The 21668-nt window shown below is 40.4% G+C and overlaps 1 protein-coding gene across 1 annotated transcript; it reads left to right on the top strand.

Annotated features, from left to right (window-relative positions):
* The first annotated feature begins 435 nt into the window (after positions 1–435).
* On the top strand, positions 436–21188 carry LOC144020918 (vasorin-like). Its single transcript, XM_077524829.1, has 2 exons — positions 436–585; positions 17276–21188. The coding sequence occupies exon 2, from the start codon at positions 17297–17299 to the stop codon at positions 19418–19420; it is 2124 nt and encodes a 707-aa protein (XP_077380955.1). The 5' UTR covers positions 436–585; positions 17276–17296; the 3' UTR covers positions 19421–21188.
* The last annotated feature ends 480 nt before the right edge of the window (positions 21189–21668 follow it).

Genomic DNA, 21668 nt, shown 5'->3' with positions numbered 1-21668 from the left:
TGAACGATCAGACAGGTAGAAGAATAACCCCCAAATCTGAGCAAAGAGATTTGAAATGAATTGTGAATGAGGTCAAATTGGTTGAAAAGAAATTGAAACCCGAACAATTTGACATGTCTATAGAAACCTGCAAGAATCGATTGATTGATTTTGACTGTTGTCAGACGCAGAATCTTTTTCCCAGCTAGAAAACTTTCGTTGATTTAAAATGCGTTATAAACGAAGCGAGAATCCAACTGGAGTCAAATTGCTCGATTTTTATTTCTAAATCGCCTTTTTGTTTAGTGCTGTTTTGTTCGTCTGATTTTAAGTGTGCACTGTGCACATTTGGATTGCGGGACTCCCACGCAGGTATAGTCTCCGCCTCGTCGCTCCTCTGTGCACCTCCTCCTCCTCCTCCTTCAAGTGTTCGTCTTTGAGTGGAGGCGGAACACAGTTTGGAACGCGACACGCAAAGAGAAACGAAAGCTGGCACGTCGTGGAGACTTGACGCGTGGACGGACGCGCAAAGTTCGGATACAGTTTGGACTGGAGCCGCAAGGATTGTGTTTTTTGTTTCCCCCTCTGGGATTGCGTCAATAAAGGGTAAGTGACATCTCGCGTTTCATCACTCATTTATAGTGCGTGGAAAGGAAAAACGATTCGAAAAGTCCAACCGAGCGTGTTAGTGTGGAATGCACCCGAGTTTTACCTGAGACATGCACAGGTAGAATGACCTCTCATACACTACTGAAATGCTGTCGTACACTTAATGATACACTCTCACATTTAGCACTGAAATGCTCGTTCAGGAACACACTCACACATTATCACACGACTGAAACGATCTCATATATAACTAGTACCAGGGTTGGTTACTTCAAAGACACATTCCAATACAGTTAGTAGTTACCTGTTAATGTTAGTAACATAATCCAAGCACCACAACATTGTTACTTTCTTTCAGATTACTCCAATAGCAAATATGTATGGATAAAAAAATATGCTATGTATCTTATTATTTGAATATATTAGTCTGGTCTTTTCTGTTTTATGGCCGTTTAATATGCCTGGTTTTGGAATGCAAGATGAAGCCTGCACCTGCAATACAAATGCTAAGGACAAGAATTGTGCAGACATGCTCACCACTTGTGCACCAACACGCTATACGGACAGACAGAGATTCATCCCATAAAGGAAATCAGATTTGCTAATTTTTCAAATCTTTTCACATGACCGGTGTTTGTTATGAGTGAAAGGTAACGAAAAGACCAATTATTTTATACGATGATTATAATTTGTGACATCAATTACGTTTTTTTTTTTTTTTTTAATCCCGGTAACAAGTTTAGCAGATGATATTGGAAATATGGCATTTGAATAGTTGTGGGTGATTCATGACGGGAATTAACTTGCAGGCGTAGCACCTGCTATAGGTTCCTCCATGGTAACAAGCAATCCGGATGATTTTGACAGCTCACAAAGAAACTTGTATTTAAAATGAGCGAAAAACTACTCCAGTGAACATTCGCAACACGTATCCAGCCTGTGACCTGTCTTGTTTACTTGCTGGCCAACAAAAAGCTGATGTGAGACGACCGATGGTGGTCCACTGAGAGATACTTTCTACCCGTATTAAAATGAAATTCTGCAAAAATAATCCACATTTATAATAAAGGTACTTGTATTCTGATTACGTTTTTTTTTTTTTTTTTTTGCTGGAACTGTAATATTATGGTTACATTTTTTTTGTAGAATACATAACGCCGGTACACGTGTTCTGTTACTCGTCTGAACACTACTGAAATTTATTTATTTATTTATTTATTTATTTATAAATGAAATGCTCTCACTGCCTCGCGATTGGCTGGCAACCAGTCCAGGGTGTCCCCTGCCTACTGCCCAGTGCCAGCTGAGATCGGCTCCAGCACCCCCCGCGACCCTTGTGAGGAATAAGCGGTCAAGAAAATGGATGGATGGATATACTACTAAAACACGCTCATACACACTACTGAAACGCTCTCTTCCTCTCCACACACAGTCCAATGCGTTACTGAGTGGGTGATGAGCGCGTTCGTTCAAGCGTGCAAGTGGCTCTGCCTGTTTCATGTGCGCTTTCGACATATCTTTCTTTCTGGTTTTGGCTACTTGACAACAAGGAAGAAGCAATTCAAAATTGAGTTCTCGGCATGACACGAAAGTCCCTCCAAGTATGAAGGAAATGAAGACAATTAGACTGACAGTAGAGAGGTGACGATGAACATGAACAGACATGATTATGAACCCCTTGGCTTAGAAATCTGATTTGATGCAGAACAATAATCCTTCAAAAAACAAGGTTGTGCATAAAAATATGCTATTATTTGGACCTCCAAGGTTTGGACCCTGCATAGTTGCATGCAATTCAGCACCTGTGGAATCACAAACACATATTTTTTTCTTATTTATTTATTTATTTATTTATTTATGCATTTTCTCCCCATTTTGTATATTACGAATACATAATTTTTTTCAGCATTTTTTTAAAGAATTTTTTTTGTTGAAATTTTTGAACAATTCTTTGGGCGCCCATTATACATTATTCACTGTTAGTGACCCCCACAACCGTACAAGTCATTCAAATGCAAAAATTACAAGGGTTCTTCATTTTTGGCATAGAGTACTTACTCTCCATAACAAAATATGACAAACTGATTGGACCTCTTGCCTTGGAAATCATTCAAACTCAGATGGTGGTGACACAATTTACTATAAAACAAACCTAAAAAATCCACAAAACCCCCCCCCAAACATATTTGCCGTGTACAAATTGTCCCCAAAAGATTTTGTGAAAATTACAAGACTGACAAGGATGTGGTCTTCAAAATATCTGCTTGGATATCCCTCAAAAAGCAACTGTAGACAGTAGACACCAAAAAACAAAAATTTCAAAAATGACAAACACAAAGACAGCAAAAAAAATAAATGTGCAAAAGCAGTAGTGTTCATTATCAGACATCACAGAGAGAAAAAAAAAAAAAAAAAAGTGGAATGAGGAATGTACCAATTTGACCTCTTGTCTGGATTGTCATTCAAAGCCAGTATAGTATATAATATATAATATAATACGAAATCTGTTGAGTTCCTGACGACGTACAAATCAATAAAAAGATGACACTCTTTAGTTGCCACGCAGCAATAAGCCTTTAAAGAAACTTAAGAATACGACTGCCCTCATTTAAAACTTTAAAATCAATAGATGGTGACAGGAAAGCATCCTGAAGATTGATTGACAAACTAACAATGAATGGGACCCTCTTCAACTTGATTTCATCAAAACCGATGAAGAAGAAGCGGAAGGCTGAGAAATGCAAAGAACGCTCACAGACAGTCGGGCCGAAGCAGCGAGAGGAAAGCAAAACATTCCTGACTCGCTGCCTCAGCAATTTAATTAAGTTTTTTTTTTTTTTTTTGGTTTGGGGGGGTCACGAAGAGGAAGATGCAGCACCTCGAGGTGAAGCCCCTCCTTGCTTCCCAGCTTGGAGTAATCCCGAGGGTCAGCCTGAAAGTGCTGCGGTCACGCCACCGTGACAAGTCAATGCGAGGAAAGATCCCCAATCAGCCACCGTAAGAAGTCATCAAGGAAGTTAAGAGGTGCAAGGTGAACAAGTCTTCCCTAGCGTGCGCGTAAGTGTTTTGGTAGCATATGCAAGCGAAAACATTTCAGTATTGCGTGAGAGCGTTTCATAAGGGCGTGCATCTCTTCAGTGAAGACTCGATACATGGGATGCGATACTATTCAAGGACGATACATTTTAAAGTGGAACGATACGATTTGGTTGGATTCAACAGGATTGTGATTTGATTCAATATGGTAATATTAGTGTAAATAAAATATATTTTATTTAATAATAATAATAATAGTCTCCGGTTCGAGTCCAGGCTCGGACCTTCCTGGGTGGAGTTTGCATGTTCTCCCCGTGCCCGCGTGGGTCTTCTCCGGGTACTCCGGTCTCCTCCCACATTCCAAAGACACGCATGGCAGGTTAATTGGGCGCTCCGAATTGTCCCTTGGTGTGCGTGTGAGTGTGGATGGTTGTTCGTCTCTGTGTGCCCTGCGATTGGTTGGCAACCAGTCCAGGGTGTCCCCCGCCTACTGCCCAGAGCCAGCTGAGATAGGTTCCAGCAGCCCCCGCGACCCTTGTGAGGAATAAGCGGTCAAGAAAATGGATGGATGGATGAATAATAATAATAATAATAATAATAATAATAATAATAATAATACAATTTTCTAAAAAAAACAAACAAACACAACTTTGTTCTCGCAAAATGAACATCGTGAATGGTGTAAATCCTGAAGGGCACGTGGCGCGACTAAAGAGGCATGTTAGACCCAGTGTTGGTAATTTAGAAGGCGAAAAATAATACAAAATTTTATTTTCACAATGATACAGATGGTTTGATGCTCACTGTTCACAATTTTTGAATCCTGAAGGGCACGTTGCTTGCCTAAAGAGGCAGGTTAGAATCGGTGTTGGTAATTTAGAAGACGAGTGATAGGAGAGACAGATGACTCCAGGAGTGGTTACAACCAATTTAAATCATGGCTAATAAAATGATAATACTAAATCAATAAATGAATTGATTTTCACGATTCAGATGGTTTGATGCCCACTGTTCACAATTTTATGAATGTAATCCATCTGACATCCACCATACACATCAGAAGAGCTCTGTATCTGACTGCCTTCACCCCAACCAAATTCACCAAAATTGCGTTAGTCTACCCTGTGCCGACACTCGAGCTCTATGTATTTTTCCTTGCAAAATTACAGCTTTTTTCGACAGTGTTAAAACATGTCATGTTTTTTTACCCCCTAAAAAAAATGCACAATTTTATTCTGATAACATTAGGTCTGTATTCTTGTAAAAAAAATAAGACTGTTCTCATAACATAAAAGCTTTTCTTTTCAAAAAACTATTCTTATAATGTTTAACATTTGCTTGTAGTATAATGACTTTTTTGTTTTTGTTCCATAAAAATAGACCTTTTTTGTTTGTTTAGAATTGATGGTAACATAATCTGCACGGTGCCTTTTTCTCCACGCCTAATATGGTTTCAGTTTACAGTGACAACATGCTCACGTTACATTTTTACAAGTCATCTTGACACCTGAGGAATTCTAGAAGCAAAACTACACGGGCGAACCCGAGCCTCGGCACGCTCACCAGAGGGGAACTTTTTTTCCTTTAGAAGTCCCCCCTCTCTCCCCCATGGGGAGTCTTTGGGACTTGCTACTCCTTTTGTAAGGCCACGAAGTGTGTCTCCCCCCTCGTCCCCTCGGCACGTTGTATAAACACAGCGCTTCAGTAGGAAGGTAAAGAGCGTGACGTTTCCAGAAAACGCACTCGCCGTGCACATTCCGCAGCGGTACCAGGGGGCACCGCCATGCAGGTGCGCAGATCTGAACCCTGGTGACATTATTATGAGCAGATCGCGCGGGCTGAGACGATGACGCTGATGTCAGCAATTTGTCTCGCGCTCACTTTTAACACCGTCTCAAAAAGTACTTTGCGTAGCATCATATCCTTAAATGTTCATCAAAAAGCAGTAATTTTATTACTAAAAAGTATATTTAATATTATTGTAAGTCACTGGAACATTATGCAGTTTTTAATTCCGTGATTCTTTTGTACACCACTAGAGGGAACTAGAGGGAACACTTTAAGAAACAGTGGTAGATGAAGAGTTGATGTTTGGACCTGTTGTGGTATGTTCATGTTTAACTTTTGCTTACCACCTACTTGCCCATCTAACTGTTTACAAACAGCAACAGTACTTTCAAGTCAACATACTGATCGACCACCATACCTGCTTAGCATGTCGAGCTAGCTTTGCTACTTATCCATACTTGCCTACATTCCAAGTTCTTACATACATAACTTGCATAATGCATACCTACTAACTGTTATGAAGACTAGATATGCTTTAATATTTATCTCTGCATGCCCAGCTACCCTCCTGCTTAGCTACATATCCACTTACAGAACATGTCTAGTTAGCCTGCTACCTAGCTACAGTACGTAGTTACCTATAACCCAACATGCACCATCCTACTTATAAGCCAAACATGCCATTCTACCTAGACATCTACCTACGTAGCTATAAGCTAGCTATATGTCAGAGGCAAGAGTAAGTCAAATATGTGCAAGTAAATCCCAAGATAATGCGGACAAAAAAATAAAGTAAGTCAAGTCGAATCGCCACCAAGTCTAGCGTGACCAGACGTCGCGTTTTGCGCTTTTGATTCTGTGTCCCAATGGATTGCGCCAATCCCATTGTTTTGTCCCGATATTACGCCTGCAGGTTACACAGTTGTCATAGCGAGTCATACTATAACCCGTTAACTGTTAAATTCCTTCCTATTTACTTCAAAATTCACAAATGCGTTCTCATTCACATCCTTATGTAATCGGTAGCAGGCGTTGACGGGAATATGGTGGACACGCTCCTGACATGCTTGCTTTTTTTTTAATGGTATAGCTTCAAGATTACACTCCATGGCTTTATCATCTTCTCAATTAAATGCATAACCGACAACAATTTAGTCAATATTTGACCAGCTATTGTTAATCTAAAACTGTCAAGCTAACCTAGCTAGCTTGGCTTCACCGTTAACACAGCTAGCTTACTTGCGTCTGACTTTTCCTGTTTCGTCTAACATTTGTCTTTGGGCCCACAGCAGTCGAGTTTTTCATAGGTTTTTGTAAAGCAAGTCAAAATGATAAAATTAGAGAATTAAGTCAAGTATGACTTGTCGCTTACTTCAGCTATAAGCTAGCTACGTGTATATTGTCTACCTAGCTAAACACCTCCCTACTCACAAACCAATATGCCTTCCTTTGCACCGACATACCTACCTATCAGTGATGTTTGCTGTAGCACCATGGTGAGATTTAACCTACCTACATACCATGCATACCTACCACCTACCTACTCTACTGTTAGCTGTAGTGCCGCCCCAAGGTTAGCACAACATTGTTTCTGCATTCCCCCCGATCGTGTGAACTTTACCTACGGCTATTTACTCGTAACTACTTCATATTTTCCTATTCATCTCTCCAAATAAGACCAAAAACTACATTTTTACCCATAATGCGAAAGTGTTGTGGAATTGATACATGAAAGCAAGGTCGACAGCAAGACAAAAGCGCAGCGCATGTATCACCTGAGGCGACATTTGCTCAGTTATCCTGTAGCCTCAGATCAGACGGTATGACACGCGTGTCCCCTGTAACTTACACCGTTGTCGTACAAGCCACTCCCCTCGTCACCTGATTTGCCTTGGAGGTGTTCATGGGTCACAACAAGTTACCTCGGCTTTTTCAAGTGCTTCTCAGCTAAGGATGAGTCATTAATATATTGGCAACAAGGATGCCAAGGTGTAGGTATGCTCTTTTTGAAATGACATAATTATTTGAAAAGTTATTACTGGACCCCCAAGCTAAAACTCGCGCATATTCTGTAATACGTATAAGTGTGTCTAGGTCATTGAGAAAAAGCCTAGAAAATGCACATGTGCAAACGTCATGCGTAGAAAAGCAAACTCACAATGTTGTCAGTGTCGCATGCCTCGCTGCAGGCCGTCTGGGGATTAGGAGGTGAAAAGTCATCGTTTGGGGAGGGGAGCTCTGGTGGTCCACGTCAATAGACCACATGAAGAACAAAATGGCAAAGCGTGCAGAGAGACGGATGAATCACATTCATGTCATCCAGAAACCGCTTTAAAAATATATAAAAGGATCGGGGACATCTCCACAGATGTTGCTTAAAGACGTTTTGGCCAATTGGTTATAAAAGCAACTGCTTTTTGTATTTTTTTTTTCTTTTTTTACTTTACAAACAGATGGTAATGTTCAAGCTATGCGCAAACAACAAATCAAGCTGAGTGTCTGGGCAATAAAGCATGTTTACACGTAAACAAAATGGTAAAAATGAATGCAAATGTTTAAAAAAAAAAAGTTTCACATAACGATGACAATGTTGTCAAAACAATCTGTGTTCACACACTCGAAAAACAGTTGGGCCAAAGAAGGAAAAATGGGCCAATTCGCTACCCAACATCCTGCAAAACGACCCAATTTTTTGGGTTGATTTATATAAACGAGGCAATTTTTCAGGGTTATTATGCACAAAATTAAGCTGCATTTTTAGCATTTGCATTGCAGTGCAATGCTATCTTTTTAAACATTAGCGTTAGCGTTTTTAGCCTCTCAAAATCACTCTTGGCTACAAGTCAATAATAATAATAACACAACAGTTTTAGAAACAAGTCTCAAGATGAAAAAAGTAGAAAAAGTAAATTGCCATCATAAAAGGAAAACATTGCCAACTACTGGCCTGGCATGCACATGACAGCGTTTTCTAGATGATCACTGGCTTGGACCATTTATGTGAACCTTTTGTCAACGTAACCAAAGAGACATTGTTTCTTTGCATGTGCGCAGCAGCTTGTGTGGTAGGCGAACATCTTGTTCACAGATGAGAGTTGAACGCCCCATGAACGAGACAACAAACAGATGCAAACAAGCGGGACGAGCGATTAGCAGAGGTGTGTTTTGAGTGCGCATATGGCTCATAAAACATCAGCAATGTTAGCTTGACATGGGCTATACAGACATCAGCATGCCGGGCTACAGACTAACCTTTTTTTTTTTTTTTTTTAACTAGGAGCAGAGTGCCCCTTACTAAATGAACTTATTCATAGATTTTTATTTAAATATCTACATTTTTATTATATTTTTATTGTTTTGGTGAGAGCCAACACCCGTTTTTCGTGAAATATGCTAATTGGCAGTTAACAACATTTTTTTCCAATACTTTTTTTAGGGGGGTGAAATTATTTATTTATTCCAGTCCTTGTCCAACCCCCAATCCTGTTTTCTGGGTGGAAAACCGTGGTGTGGGTGTGGTAATTATGCAAATTAGCCCCACTGTTATAGTTTTGCGGCAGTGTAGAACGAACTCCTTCACAGATGCATTTTATTTGCAGAAAACAAAAGATATACTTGATTGTTTAATTTTACACATAACTCATTCACTCCTAGGCATTTTCACAGTTTTCCTGTATTTTGATTGATTTTGCAAGGCCCACAGAATATTGTGTAATTTGTATCTGTTTCCGTTTCGCAGCAATTAGCATCAGAATATAGCTACGTTTCATCATTATTCACAAACCCATTGAAAACACTGGCAAAAAGAGCTTGTTGTAACATGGCCCGTGCTGATCTCTTATACTCTGCTGCCACCTGCTACCCGTTTTTTGTAATAACTACCATTGCTTTAAGCGACCTCTTCAGGTCTGAAGCTGCATCAAAGCCTAGCATAAATAAAAACGAACAAAAACATATATATACGTCTTTGGGAGTGAAGGGCAAAGTATTAAAAAACGTATTTATATGTGTTTGGGGTTGAATGAGTTAATGAGTGGTCAAGCACTCCAGAGACTATTTGTATACAAGACATTAAAAAGTTGTGATCAGGTTCTCAATAGCGAACAGTATTTTCCCTTGTTAAATTCAATGCCATTCACAAAACAATAGCAGCTGACAATCCTGATTGTTTTGTTGACCAACCATTTACTGTACATTATCATAGACACTTGCAAATGAATGGAATTGGACGAACATTTGGTGACATACCTAATGAAGTGGCTTGGCCAGTGCATATTTCCTGTGATTTAGTCGTTTCTCTTCATACGCGCACACGGGCCCGAGTGCCATTTGTTATGTTGAGCGTAGCCATAGCCTCTCGCCAGACCGAGACGCTCCAAAAACAAACACGCGCCGTCCAAGACCTGCAGACAAGTAGAGGAGAGTCGTCATGGTTACAGACTTTTCAGAGTTTACTGGTACGCAGATGGTTCTTGTTGGAAAGAAAAAAAAAAAAAAAAAGATTAATTCGACAGGTCGACAAGCCATAAAAAGTTGCACGGTATATCTTTTTGGGCCATTTACAAATGTTTGACATCCTTTTTGGATGCATCTGAAGTGAATTAGTTGTCCTTGGCTCCACAGCGCGACCTCCTCCAGGGTGTCAAGTTCTCCAAAACTGATAACATGCATGATTCTTCCATATTATGACTTCTTCTTCTTCATAGCATGTGACGCCATGGTCATTTAAGGTGCCGTATCGCTCGATGCTATTTTTTAATCGAGCATAACTATGCCAAAAGGCACGCAAGGGTCTTTCCAAAAAAGAAGCATTAATCATGTTATCAGCATGAAATCAAATTAGGTTACGGAGTGTGTGCGCAAGTGCGTACAGCCCTTCCTGCCACACAACAGCATCATTTTCTCCTCCATTCCGAGCCTCCCAACAGGCCTCGGGGCTCGTTACTGAGTCGTGTGTCAAACCGAGCGCCTCACCACAAGCCTGCTCGTATTTTTTATTTTTTTTTGAAAAAGACAAAACAAGCCAAGAAGTTGGTTATTTTTAACCCAACTGTTTGTCGACAACACTATACATATAAAATCACTACAATTACAGCTCTGGTTCAAAACCCCAAATCCACATTTGCTATCTGTTTCCTTTTAAGGAGCGAATCACAATTCAACTGGAATGGGTTACCAATTATACTTTTGCCAAAAAACAAGTCCAAGTCCAAAAAAATAAAATTCCAACTTGATCATAATGGTAAATGATGCACATATAGTGCTTTATCGCAATGTACAGACGATGCTAACTGTGCTAACTCTATGCTAAAGCAGCTGCTCAAGTAAGTTTTTTTTGTGTTTTTTTGTTTGTTTTTTTTTAAGTTTGAAATAACTTAGTTTTACCTCCAGGATCCCTCACAATACACTGGCCAATAGCAGAACCCACCGTGGTCTTTTGGGTCAATTTTAGAGCCATCCGCTTGCGTCGTAACAGCTGCTGGCTAGCTTGCTAGCTAGCGCGAAGCTAGCCTGGGAGGTTTTGTCTCTATGTTTAACAAAGAACAATCAAAATCAAAGTGTTATACACCACAATGTGTTTCTCATCCAAGAAAACCAAAATGGCTTCGACATTTGCTCACTCGAGACAGTAAAAATATATAATATAAAAATATATAAAAAAAAAAAAAAAAAGTCCTAACAGACTTGCTCTAGATAGATTTCAAAAGTCAGACTTTTGTGTGATCTTGTGCAGAATGAAGCCATTGTTTTCGGTACGAAGCAGTCAAGGTCGCCAGATTGGAAGCCATGCAGGCAGACAAACGCTCTAATTGATTCCCCTGCTCGCATGTATGTGTGCGTGTTTACTTAACTGAAGGATTTGTGAGGAGTTAAAGTAAATAGATAAGTGACTTAAGTAAACATACGCCCTCCTCCACATACACAGATATACGTGTATAGACATCATTTAATCTCTTTGTTAATAAATTGTGTCGTACTCATTTGCCGTGTGTGCGTGCGCGTGTGTGCGTGGCAGTTCCTATATTTAATCCAAGTTCTTTTCTGCCGTAAATCCGCCGACACTCTTGAACTAACGCTGCCGTAATGAGGTGATCCAAGCAGCGGGGGACACTTTTTTTGTTTTGTGTGGGTGTGTGTCTGTATATGTGTGTTCATGAATTCATGTTAGTGCAACAAAAATCCGAGTTTGTCTGATGACCCACAAACTGTCAGTGTCCTTACTAATTACCTTACATTAATTTACTTGCAATGAATTGATAGAATGTTATGACACCCACGAAGCCATTTTTCTTTTGTTATTTTTCAAGGCTGTAATTTCATGCAATTTGTTAAAATGTTAGATTGATGCTAAAGTTCAACAGATATTTTAAAAACTTTTTTTTTTTTTTTATAAATAAATAAAAGGGCTATTGTAAACATATTTTTGGCCAAATTGTTACAAAGTGCAGCTTTAATTCTGTTATTTTAAATATATATTTTCCATGTTTGTTTTTTTGTTTTTTTTTCTTTCAACAAAGTGGACCTGTTTAGACTTGTCGGAAATGAAGGGCAACCGAGCAACTTGTAGCCAGCCAGAGGCCAGACGACCGTGTCCAACAGGACTCAAGGGACGCAACAAGGCATGAGATAAATAAATAAAGAGCAAGAGTGTGCCAATTTGTTTATTTCTACTACCAGACTGCTGGTAACCATTGTGACTGAAAACCATTTCCTGAAAACCTCCTCATAAGCTTTTATGTGGCTTTGTTGGACAGATTTGATCCATTTTGCTCTTGTATAAACAGACTCTCCGGTTTGGGCTTTGTGGTTGTCAATACAGGCCCTGAAGCAGATGCAGAAGGTTTATTGTCTGGAAAACAAGGCGAATTAAAACCTCTGGGGGGAATCGTTGCTTGAAAAACATTTACGACTTCTCTATCCTCTGTCGGCTTTTGTCGGTAGGTCAAACCCCGTTTCCAGGTGTTACTGAAAGCGGCTCATTACGAAGAGTGGGAGCAGAGGCAAATTAGCCTCGTGGTTGCCTCAAGGTCAAACGATTTTGGTGAAGATGTGTTGCTGAAAAGCAGTTCTGCAAGAATAACTGGGTTGGTTTATTGTCTAGTTTAGGAGGTGAGCCAGGAAACCAGGAGCTCACCAGTCTCAACTTGGCAGTTCTTGGTTCTTAACTCATTTGCTCCCAATAACGTGTAAATACGTTTTTTTTAATGTTCTAAGTGTCCCAAAGACGTATTTATACTTTTTTTTCCTTTTATGCTAGAGCATACAGAAGGCTTTGATGCAGCCTCTCAACTGCAAAGAACGTTTGCAGAAATGGTAGTTATTACACAAACGGCCAGCAGGTGGCAGCAGAGCAAAGGAGATCAAGCAGGCCATGTAGAAAAAAAGCCCAATTACTTGCAATTTTGAATAGATTTGTGAAAACTGATGAAACTTAGCTCTCTTGTAATGCTAATTGCTGCAAAACGGAAACAGATAGAAACATACTTTTTTTCCTGATGAAAGAAGGGACTTTAATCTTTCTTTTGATATCTTTTGATGCCTTTATAGCAATAGAACACAATATTCTGTGGGCCTTGCAAAATCAGTCAAAATCCAGTAAAACAGCCGTGAGCGAACGGGATTGCTTCTGTGAAAATGGCTGGGAGTGAATGAGTTTAGTGTTTGGTACTTATAGATTTGACCTTTTGCTCCCAAAGTCAGGTCTCCATAGTCGGGCCCTAGAATCTTGTCTGGTGCCCTCCTAGCCGCATCCGACCCATCCGATCGCAAGGAGTCCGGAAGATTTTTTTCCTGTTTACGTGTCAGATTTAGCCAATCCCATATCAGCAGGCGATGAGCTGAACTGGTCTCCAGTTATGTCTTGTGTCATATTGACAAAACATTCACACCTATAGCCAAGATAGAGGTCACGCAAAGCGCAAACTCCGCACGGGAAAAAGATCTGCGCTGAGGATTCACTTGGCAACATAATAAAATGCCACAATAACAGTTGGATTTAAACAAAACAGAGTTTCATTTTAGGACAAAGAGAAGCGTCAAACTGTCTGAGAAATCTGCTTCTGTTACCAGATGCCTTTTGGCATTGTTTGCTTTTGATTTCCTGTTGCTGGCAAACACAATTGGCTGAGAAGCAGCGAGGTATTTCGAGGTGTGCACACAAGCTCCCGCATTCCATACGCGCTGATGACATACAGTCACTGGTATCACACTGGCCTCTATTAAGGTGTGTGTACTACTCTTCCGCCGATAAAGAGCCAGTCCAAATTGGTTGCAAGGATGAAGAGCTACGTGTAAACAATCAATCCATTGATTATTGTGCCCATCCGTAGACTACAACGTGAACTGTGAGTTAGCAGGCTACTTCATGTTAGAGAGCGCAGGTAATAAATCTCACACTTGACTTGGAGAAACACAATTCTCCTGAAAATGTTCTCACGGGCGATATTGTAAGTGTAAATGTCTGTCTGGTCATCTTAATATAGACCCTAATGCAGTTGTCACACTGCAGTCTAGACAGCAGTTGTCAGGTGTTTACAGCCCGCAATCTTTTACTTTTCCCTTCACCGTACTTGCCTTGAGACTCAATTGATCAAATGATGAAAAATATTGATTGTTCACCAAGTGTTTTGTTATAAATAGGTTTATCAGGCGATTAAAATTTGTAATTGTAATTAATCGCATGACTTCACCAGTTAACTCACGATTAATCGCAAATTTTATCTTTTCTAAATGTACAATAAAATATGTTTCCAAGTTTCATACTCTTGTTAACATAAAAAAAGTTAAACTAATAGAAATATGGCTGCGTCTTTGTCATTAAAACTCATTCACTGCCAGTCATTATAGAAAATTTTTACATTTCCAATACTCACGTGATATTACATTCAATAATTATATATAAACCGAATCTACCAAATAACAGAATAGACTCCCTACTTTTTGTCCCGTCCCGTTCTTTTATAATTGACAGCAGAAAAATGTAGGTTTGCCAAAATACAGCCATTTCTCCCATGGACTCTGAAACTGTGTTTATTTCCTATAAAATGGGGCAATGATGTCATCTACCGGTGGTTGGGCATCAGTAAAGTTGTTTCCAAGTTTGATATTTACAGTGGAGCATGCTCAGATTCGCCCCCATTTAGCACCGCTCTAAAAAATGCAATTGACAAGTATACTTGTCAAAGGCAGTGAATGAGTTAATTTGATGCAGTAATTCCATAATAATTCATAACATTTAGTTAACTTTAAAAAGATGAACTGTACTGTAAAAAAAAACGAGTGTGATATTGATTTGTGTTGTCGTCATTCTTCTGCCACTAGATGGCATAATTACATTTGTAAGACTTTAGTGACAGCTCAGTGCATTTTCTGTTCATATTAGGAGCCATCTAACATGAAGTAACTTGTGTAATTATGCACATGTTTAAAATGGTAAAATAGCCTACAACTTGACCCCAGTCTCCACAAACACATGCGTTATTATTCAAATTTATCACTGCTAAATTTTGACGTGGATGTGTCTGCTGCGTAGCGACTGAAATTCCCCCAGTACATGCTTTCCAAGCAAGTCATTAATCGCGCGTTAAAGGAACTTTAAATGAACTCAAAAATTAATGCAGTAATTTTGACACCCCTAGTTATAATAGAATACAAAAGGCAAGTAGCAGCGTTTACTTCCAATAGGCTCTCAGGTAAGATTCAGCCTATGCCAGCTGACTGAGAATCAGAGTCAATCGTAGTACACAAAGCTAAACAAGCATTCCCACCAATGGTCAATTTGAGAGTCTCCATCTCAAACCTAAATATACCCGTTTCTGGAATGCAACATGCAAACTCCAAAGTCTGACATTTGAACCCAGAACCTTAGTACTGTAAGACCGACATGCTTACCACTATTCCACTGTCCTGCCCTGTACTGACACACACACACTGTACGATACTGATATTTTGTCCCAGTCGTGTCAGCTATCATCCATGTTACCACGCCAATGTTCGGATTGCAAAACGATCACGTTGCTCATTTCGCTTACACAATTGCATTTTGGAGCAATGAGGGGGCCCTGAAAGTGATTTCAGAGCTTTTTAGGCATAAAGTAACATGATATTCCACTGTCGGGAGTTTGAGGGGGTGTGAGTGGATGTTTTTTTTTTCCCCCCTTCCTCCAAGAAGATGAAGTAATCTCCCCTTGGACACATGTCCTCAAATGTAATTTATGGGCCCCATTTTTTGCTCTTTAGTACCTTCATTCCTTACTTCCTCCCCCTTCTACCTCTAGACAACTGATTTCTAAAGGACATGAAACGTTTGTGGAAAGCACACATTTCTACAGGCCACTGCTTACGATCTCCCCTTTTAATGTTGCAACCATGGTTATTTTTTATAACCCATATCACCAGTTTACCTTTTACCCAAGTTCTTTCCTCATAACGCTCCTCGTCGGAACGTCAAATAAATAAACGACCTACATATACAGAGTCCAGTGGCCTGCTGAGCGTCATCCACAGGAGTTCTTTTGATCAGTCGACTGAAAAGGAACACACGATAGAATAGCATGTTGCAGCAAGAGTGAAGAAAACGTTATATTACGTGTCTACACGCTCGTTTTCAGTTGAAAATGATTTTCATAATTGGACAGGTAGATTTTGAAACCACTGAGATAAGCAACTGAAAAATGCACCAGACGAAGCCCATTTAGAAACTTCAATCTCTGTTTAATTGTTGTACTAGTTATATGTAAGTAGGGATTTTAAGAAATTAAAAATTAATTAATTGCACAATTTTCCATAATTAATCACGATTAATGACATTTTTCAACTTCTGCTTCTACTGTTTTCTTCAAAGCTTGTAACAGATATTGGCTTGAGTAAAATCTTGGTATTAATGTAAAAATCGTCAAATAGGAAGTATATTTACAATCAAAGACTGTTGTAATAGCTTTCTCTGATCCTAGAACGGAATACTTCTGTAAAAAACTTAAAACGATCAAAATTGACTGTTTTAGAGGCCATCTTTTTTTTTCTCATACAAAAAATTCTCAGAAATTACTTTTTCCCAACAAGCATCAAGTCAATCTGAAACTAAAACTACCTATAGTCCGTGATTGTACATCTTCATGCCAGCAGCAAGTTATATAACAGGGAGTAAATGAAAGTCAGTTAACTGATTGTTTTTTTAAACGCTGTAAAGAATTTAATCTCCAGAGTTAACGTTTTAATTTTGACAGCCCTATATGTAACACATATGTATGAATTAGGACCGACTTGTCAAAAATAGCTACTTAATCCTTTTCTTTTGTCTACAATCCTTTTCTCCCACCCTCTTACTTTTCTTCCCCAACTACTCCCTGTTATCACGATGAGGACAAAAGGTTCATGTGGGTCTGTCTCACTGTGAACGATGGCTCCAATGCATTGTGGGTAACTTAATCCAGCTGTGTTGCTGAATGTGCCTCTCTGGTCTCTGGTGCATGTGTTGACCTGCTTTGCTTCACGTCAGCGGCCATGTTTCTGTTTTACGTCGCAAACGGTAGACGTTTGCTGCACACGAAGGAGAATCCTTGATGTCTGAAAACTGTCTCATTTAATTAAGACTTTGAAGAAGTAAGATCTGGCTTTGTAGGACTTGTTGGCAGATTTTTGGCTTTGGGTTATGTGATGCTGTCAGTCCTGAAAGCTTTTAAAAAACACGCCCTTATAATACAGGGATAAAGTAGGACTAAACTGGAATTAATATAGCGATAGATGTTCTGGCGTAAAGTAACACCTGTGCAAACTCTGTGTTCATCATTCATTTTCCAGCCTCTGTGGCCAGCCAGACACAAATCACAATTAACACCTTTCTTTTGTCCGTTTTGTCTTTCAGAGTTCCAAACCTGGCATCACCATGTTGCCTCATCTTGTGCTCCTCTTCATCTCCTCCAGTCTGGTTTTATCCTTTGACTGCCCAGCAGATTGTACTTGTAACAGTCCGGGCACAATATTTTGCATCAATCGACGGTCCAGCACTGTGCCGAGGGTCCCAGCCAGCACCGTAAATCTTTACGTCTTCCTAAACGGCATCAATGCTTTGACCCAAAACGACTTCGCAGGTCTTGAGGATTTGGATTTGCTAGATCTGAGCCAGAATGAGCTGGGAGAGATTCCGGATGGTGTATTCAAGATGCTGTCAAAGCTGAAGAACTTGGACTTGTCCTCTAATATCATTACTCACATTTCCAAAGAGAGCTTTTCTGGCTTGGTCCAACTGGAGAGACTGTATCTCCACCAAAATCACATCCAGAGCATCCAGCAAGAAGCTTTTGAAGGTTTAGAAATGCTACTGGAACTCAAGCTCCAAGGGAACAAACTCACATCTTTGCCCTCTCTTAATTTACCCAAGCTTCTGCTGCTTGATCTGAGTTCCAACAACATCCCAACCTTGCATGTCTCAGACCTTCAAACACCCCACTTAGAATCACTTAAAATAGCTTCTCTTGGACTGACTTCTCTGGATGAAGATCTTGTAGCATCCCTGGAGAACCTCCATGAGCTCGACATTTCTATGAACCAATTAGCAGAGGTGCCCCAGGCCCTCAAGAAGGACTCCGTCAAGGGCTTGATTAAACTCAACTTGGCTGCAAATCCATTGAATGAGCTCAGAACAGAAGACTTTCAGAAACTCACCGGGCTCCAAGAATTAGATCTCAGTGGTCTCAATCTTCAGGGATTTCCCCAAGACTTTTTCCAGTCCTTCCCCAGACTTGGACATCTGGAAGCAGCTGAAAATCCATTCAACTGTTTGTGTCCCCTCGCTTCGTTTGCAGCATGGCTGAAAGAGAAGAATATAAATCTCGGGAGGCTTTGGGAGACCAGGTGCCACTTTCCTCTTGCTAATGCGGGGAAGATGCTTTCAGTACTGGACCACACAGACTTTGGATGTCCACCGAGCACAACTTTGCTGATGAAATCTCCCGTTGGGAGTACTCCAGCACCACAGGATCCTACTACATCCCAAGAAACAACCCATACTAATGCAATTCCTCCTCCTCCTCATCCACCACCAAGTGAACAAACGCTGGACTCAAAAATGGACCCGCTTCCTTCAGAACCTCCTGCCTTCCCAAGCTCCACCAGTGCGGAATATGTACAGCACATCTGTCCGCCAAACATCTGTCTCAATGGTGGCACGTGTATATTTGACCCAAATGGGCAATTGGGCTGCCTGTGTCCTTCAGGAACATCTGGACTCTATTGTGAAAATGTCGACATAACGGAACCGCCAAAACCCCCGGGAACAGAAGTGCCTGTTGAGGTTTCCACGGTTATTGAAGAACTTGATGCCATTAGCTCCCGCCAGGTGACCTCCACCTCTATTCTTCTTGATTTGCACCTCTTCATCAAGACACGACCAAATATCCGCGGCATCAGGCTGACCTACCGCAATCTCTCGGGCCCTGACCGCCGCCCCATCATTTTGAGCGTGCCAGCATCCTATCCTGAGTACACACTGCGTGGACTGCGACCCAACTGCACCTACTCAGTCTGTGCAAGTCCCCTCGGGGAGAGAATGACAAGGGCCAACAGCTCAGTAGAGACAGGTTCATGTACAGAAGCTCGGACTGCAGGGGTTCCACTGACATCCTTAGAACCCCGCGTGGAGACACAGAGCTCACTCACATATATTCTCATTCCTGCCACAGCTGCTCTGGCGCTGGTGCTGGGGTTGGCATTGATGATTGGTCTGATCATCTGTCTGAGGAAAAGGAGGCGGAGTAAAGCGGGAACGGACCTGGAGCTGGGTCCTGCCGATCCCGACGATTCATTAGAAGTGGAGGGCGTCAAGGCATGTCCGGAAAATGGGGGAAACGGCCCACTACCCCACAAACAGACAGAGATCGAGCGTTGTCACACTCGACCACCGCCCACATCTTTGCAGCAAAATGGCAATTTGGACTACGAGGTACCATTGATGCAAGGACAGTCCCCCTCAAATAACAATCGAACATCCCTAAAACCATCGTATTTTTAAGATGCAATAATATTAGAACACTTGTGAAGCTTTGTCCATCGCCTGTGTAGTTGTTCAGCATTGTAATGTTTTGCTACAGTTTGGATGTGACGCTTATCCTTTGTTTTGTAAAATGAGACCACTACTGACTGGAAAGTCCATTCAGAAAATGAGGAGTCAAAGTCACATTTCCACCGTAGTGCAAATGAGCTACAGTCAATCACTGCAGGACAGCAAGCAGGCTGTGGTTTCAAATGGGTTTGATGGTGAGAAAAACCCAACCAAGTGATTAAACAAAGTGCAATTGACGAGAAAAGACCTTGTAGCGAAAAACGTGCCATTATTTTTGACATGGACACAGCCATTGACAGTGGTTTGTTCTTGTTCAAGAAACAATGAATGAGTTGTAAATCTGTTGCTGGACTTGGAAGTGAAACTGGAGGAAATCGCAGCTATAAACGATACAAACAAAAATGGATCGGATGCTTTTAAACCAGAACTGAAGAGCTTTTGTAATTACTTTTCACTGTTACTATCATGCAATACGACCGATGGTCAGATAAAGCTTCAAAATAGTGCCGCCAGACTCAGACATTTTTGGCGCTCAACTTCCAAGCATACCAAGTTGGATTGTACTCTGTCGACACACCCATCCGTAATTCTCTCCACACATCCAATCGCTTTCGGCTCTGTGGGTTCTTAATTGGCCATGAAAGACTAATGAACTGAATGGAAAGACATTGAGTCTTCCCACATTGGCGGACGTGACGGAAAAACTGGTTATAATAAGTGTTTTGTTTTTACATTGTTTTTGCCTTATGTTAATTCAGTATTGCTGTATTAATTGTTTCACATTGCCAAAAGCCTGCCTACAAGTCACTAATGATTGTAGAAATTCTTTGCAACGGATGCTGAGATTAATGTTACTAAAGAATAGGACTCAGGTAGCCATCAACGTTGTACAAAACAATATCTTAATCTTATTTTTGTACTTGTCTTTGTATAATGCTTATTGTCATCCATGTGTCATAATTTGCCCAAGAATAGTCAAAATGACCAGCAATAGCCTTTCACCAGTAATTTTACTACACATCTGTGAATCTTCTTCAATAGTCAAAGACCGTTCTTTCGCTCGGTCTTTTTGAGTCTTTCTGAGAACAGAGCCCAAAAACGATCACTGAAAGTCTTCCAAAAATCTGTCCCCTTGAATTCAACCATTTTACCCGAATTGTGTGTTGTTGTTTTTAACTGACTGACACCCGATTAGTAAGATATGAATATTATCCTCGTCTTTTTTGTCAGTAGAGATAAATCTTTACCAGCTCAAGTGTAAAATGGTTTACAACAGTGCCTTTGATGCACCAGACATGCAGATATGCTTAAAAACGTGATGTTACAGCTTGTCTCCAGATAGCTACATAATAAGCAATTCAACAAGGTAAAACTGCATAGTCAATTATTCGTGACTAACTGCAGTATAATGTGAATCCATACATCACCCCCCCTAAGCAATACTGTCACATAAATATACAGTATCTGCCCATACACATCAACTGGAATATTTTTTTGCAGCTTTGGACTGTGAAAGGGACCAGCAGCTGTTTGCAACATGGCCGCGAAAGCACCATCATGCTCTGTATTGTGTTATGTGTTTGTCAGAAAATGATGCCAACAAAAAGGACAGTATTAAAAAAAATAATAATACCAATTTTCTATTCAACTTTGTTGTCCGTTGTTGTCGGTATCCGTACACAGGACTACTGCAAATAAAAGCAGATGTTTTTATATAGTTTTTGTACTGGCTCTCATTAGATTGTGTGGTACTAACCTAATTAAGGGAGGTAATTCTAACTTTAGCATGGAAATAATTACTATCCGAAAATTGTAGCCGGCCACTTACAGTACATAGTCTTTTCCATACCCTTGAGCGGTTTCAATTAGAAACTAGTGTCATGCCATCTGAGCAAGGATTTCCCGTTAACACTCATACAGCCTATATTATCTTATTTCACTCATGCATACACGTGAATTCACTAACCTCGGCCACAACGTGATTACTTTGTGACGTGATGTCAGTTTGTGGCCATTTTCTGTGCTTCTCATAGCCAAGAACATATGACTACACACCCTCATTTTGCCATTTGTGGTTGTCTTGTTAACGCATCATTGGCAACTTCACCGTATCATTTTGGTTAAATCAGGAAAGTGTTCCAATTGAATAATCAAAGTAATGTGCTTCAGGTGCAAATTGGGCCATCGTGTCATTTGG

The sequence above is a fragment of the Festucalex cinctus genome, chromosome 6 (assembly GCF_051991245.1).
Source record: "Festucalex cinctus isolate MCC-2025b chromosome 6, RoL_Fcin_1.0, whole genome shotgun sequence".
NCBI lineage: Eukaryota > Metazoa > Chordata > Actinopteri > Syngnathiformes > Syngnathidae > Festucalex > Festucalex cinctus.
This window is presented reverse-complemented; position numbering and strand designations above follow the sequence as displayed.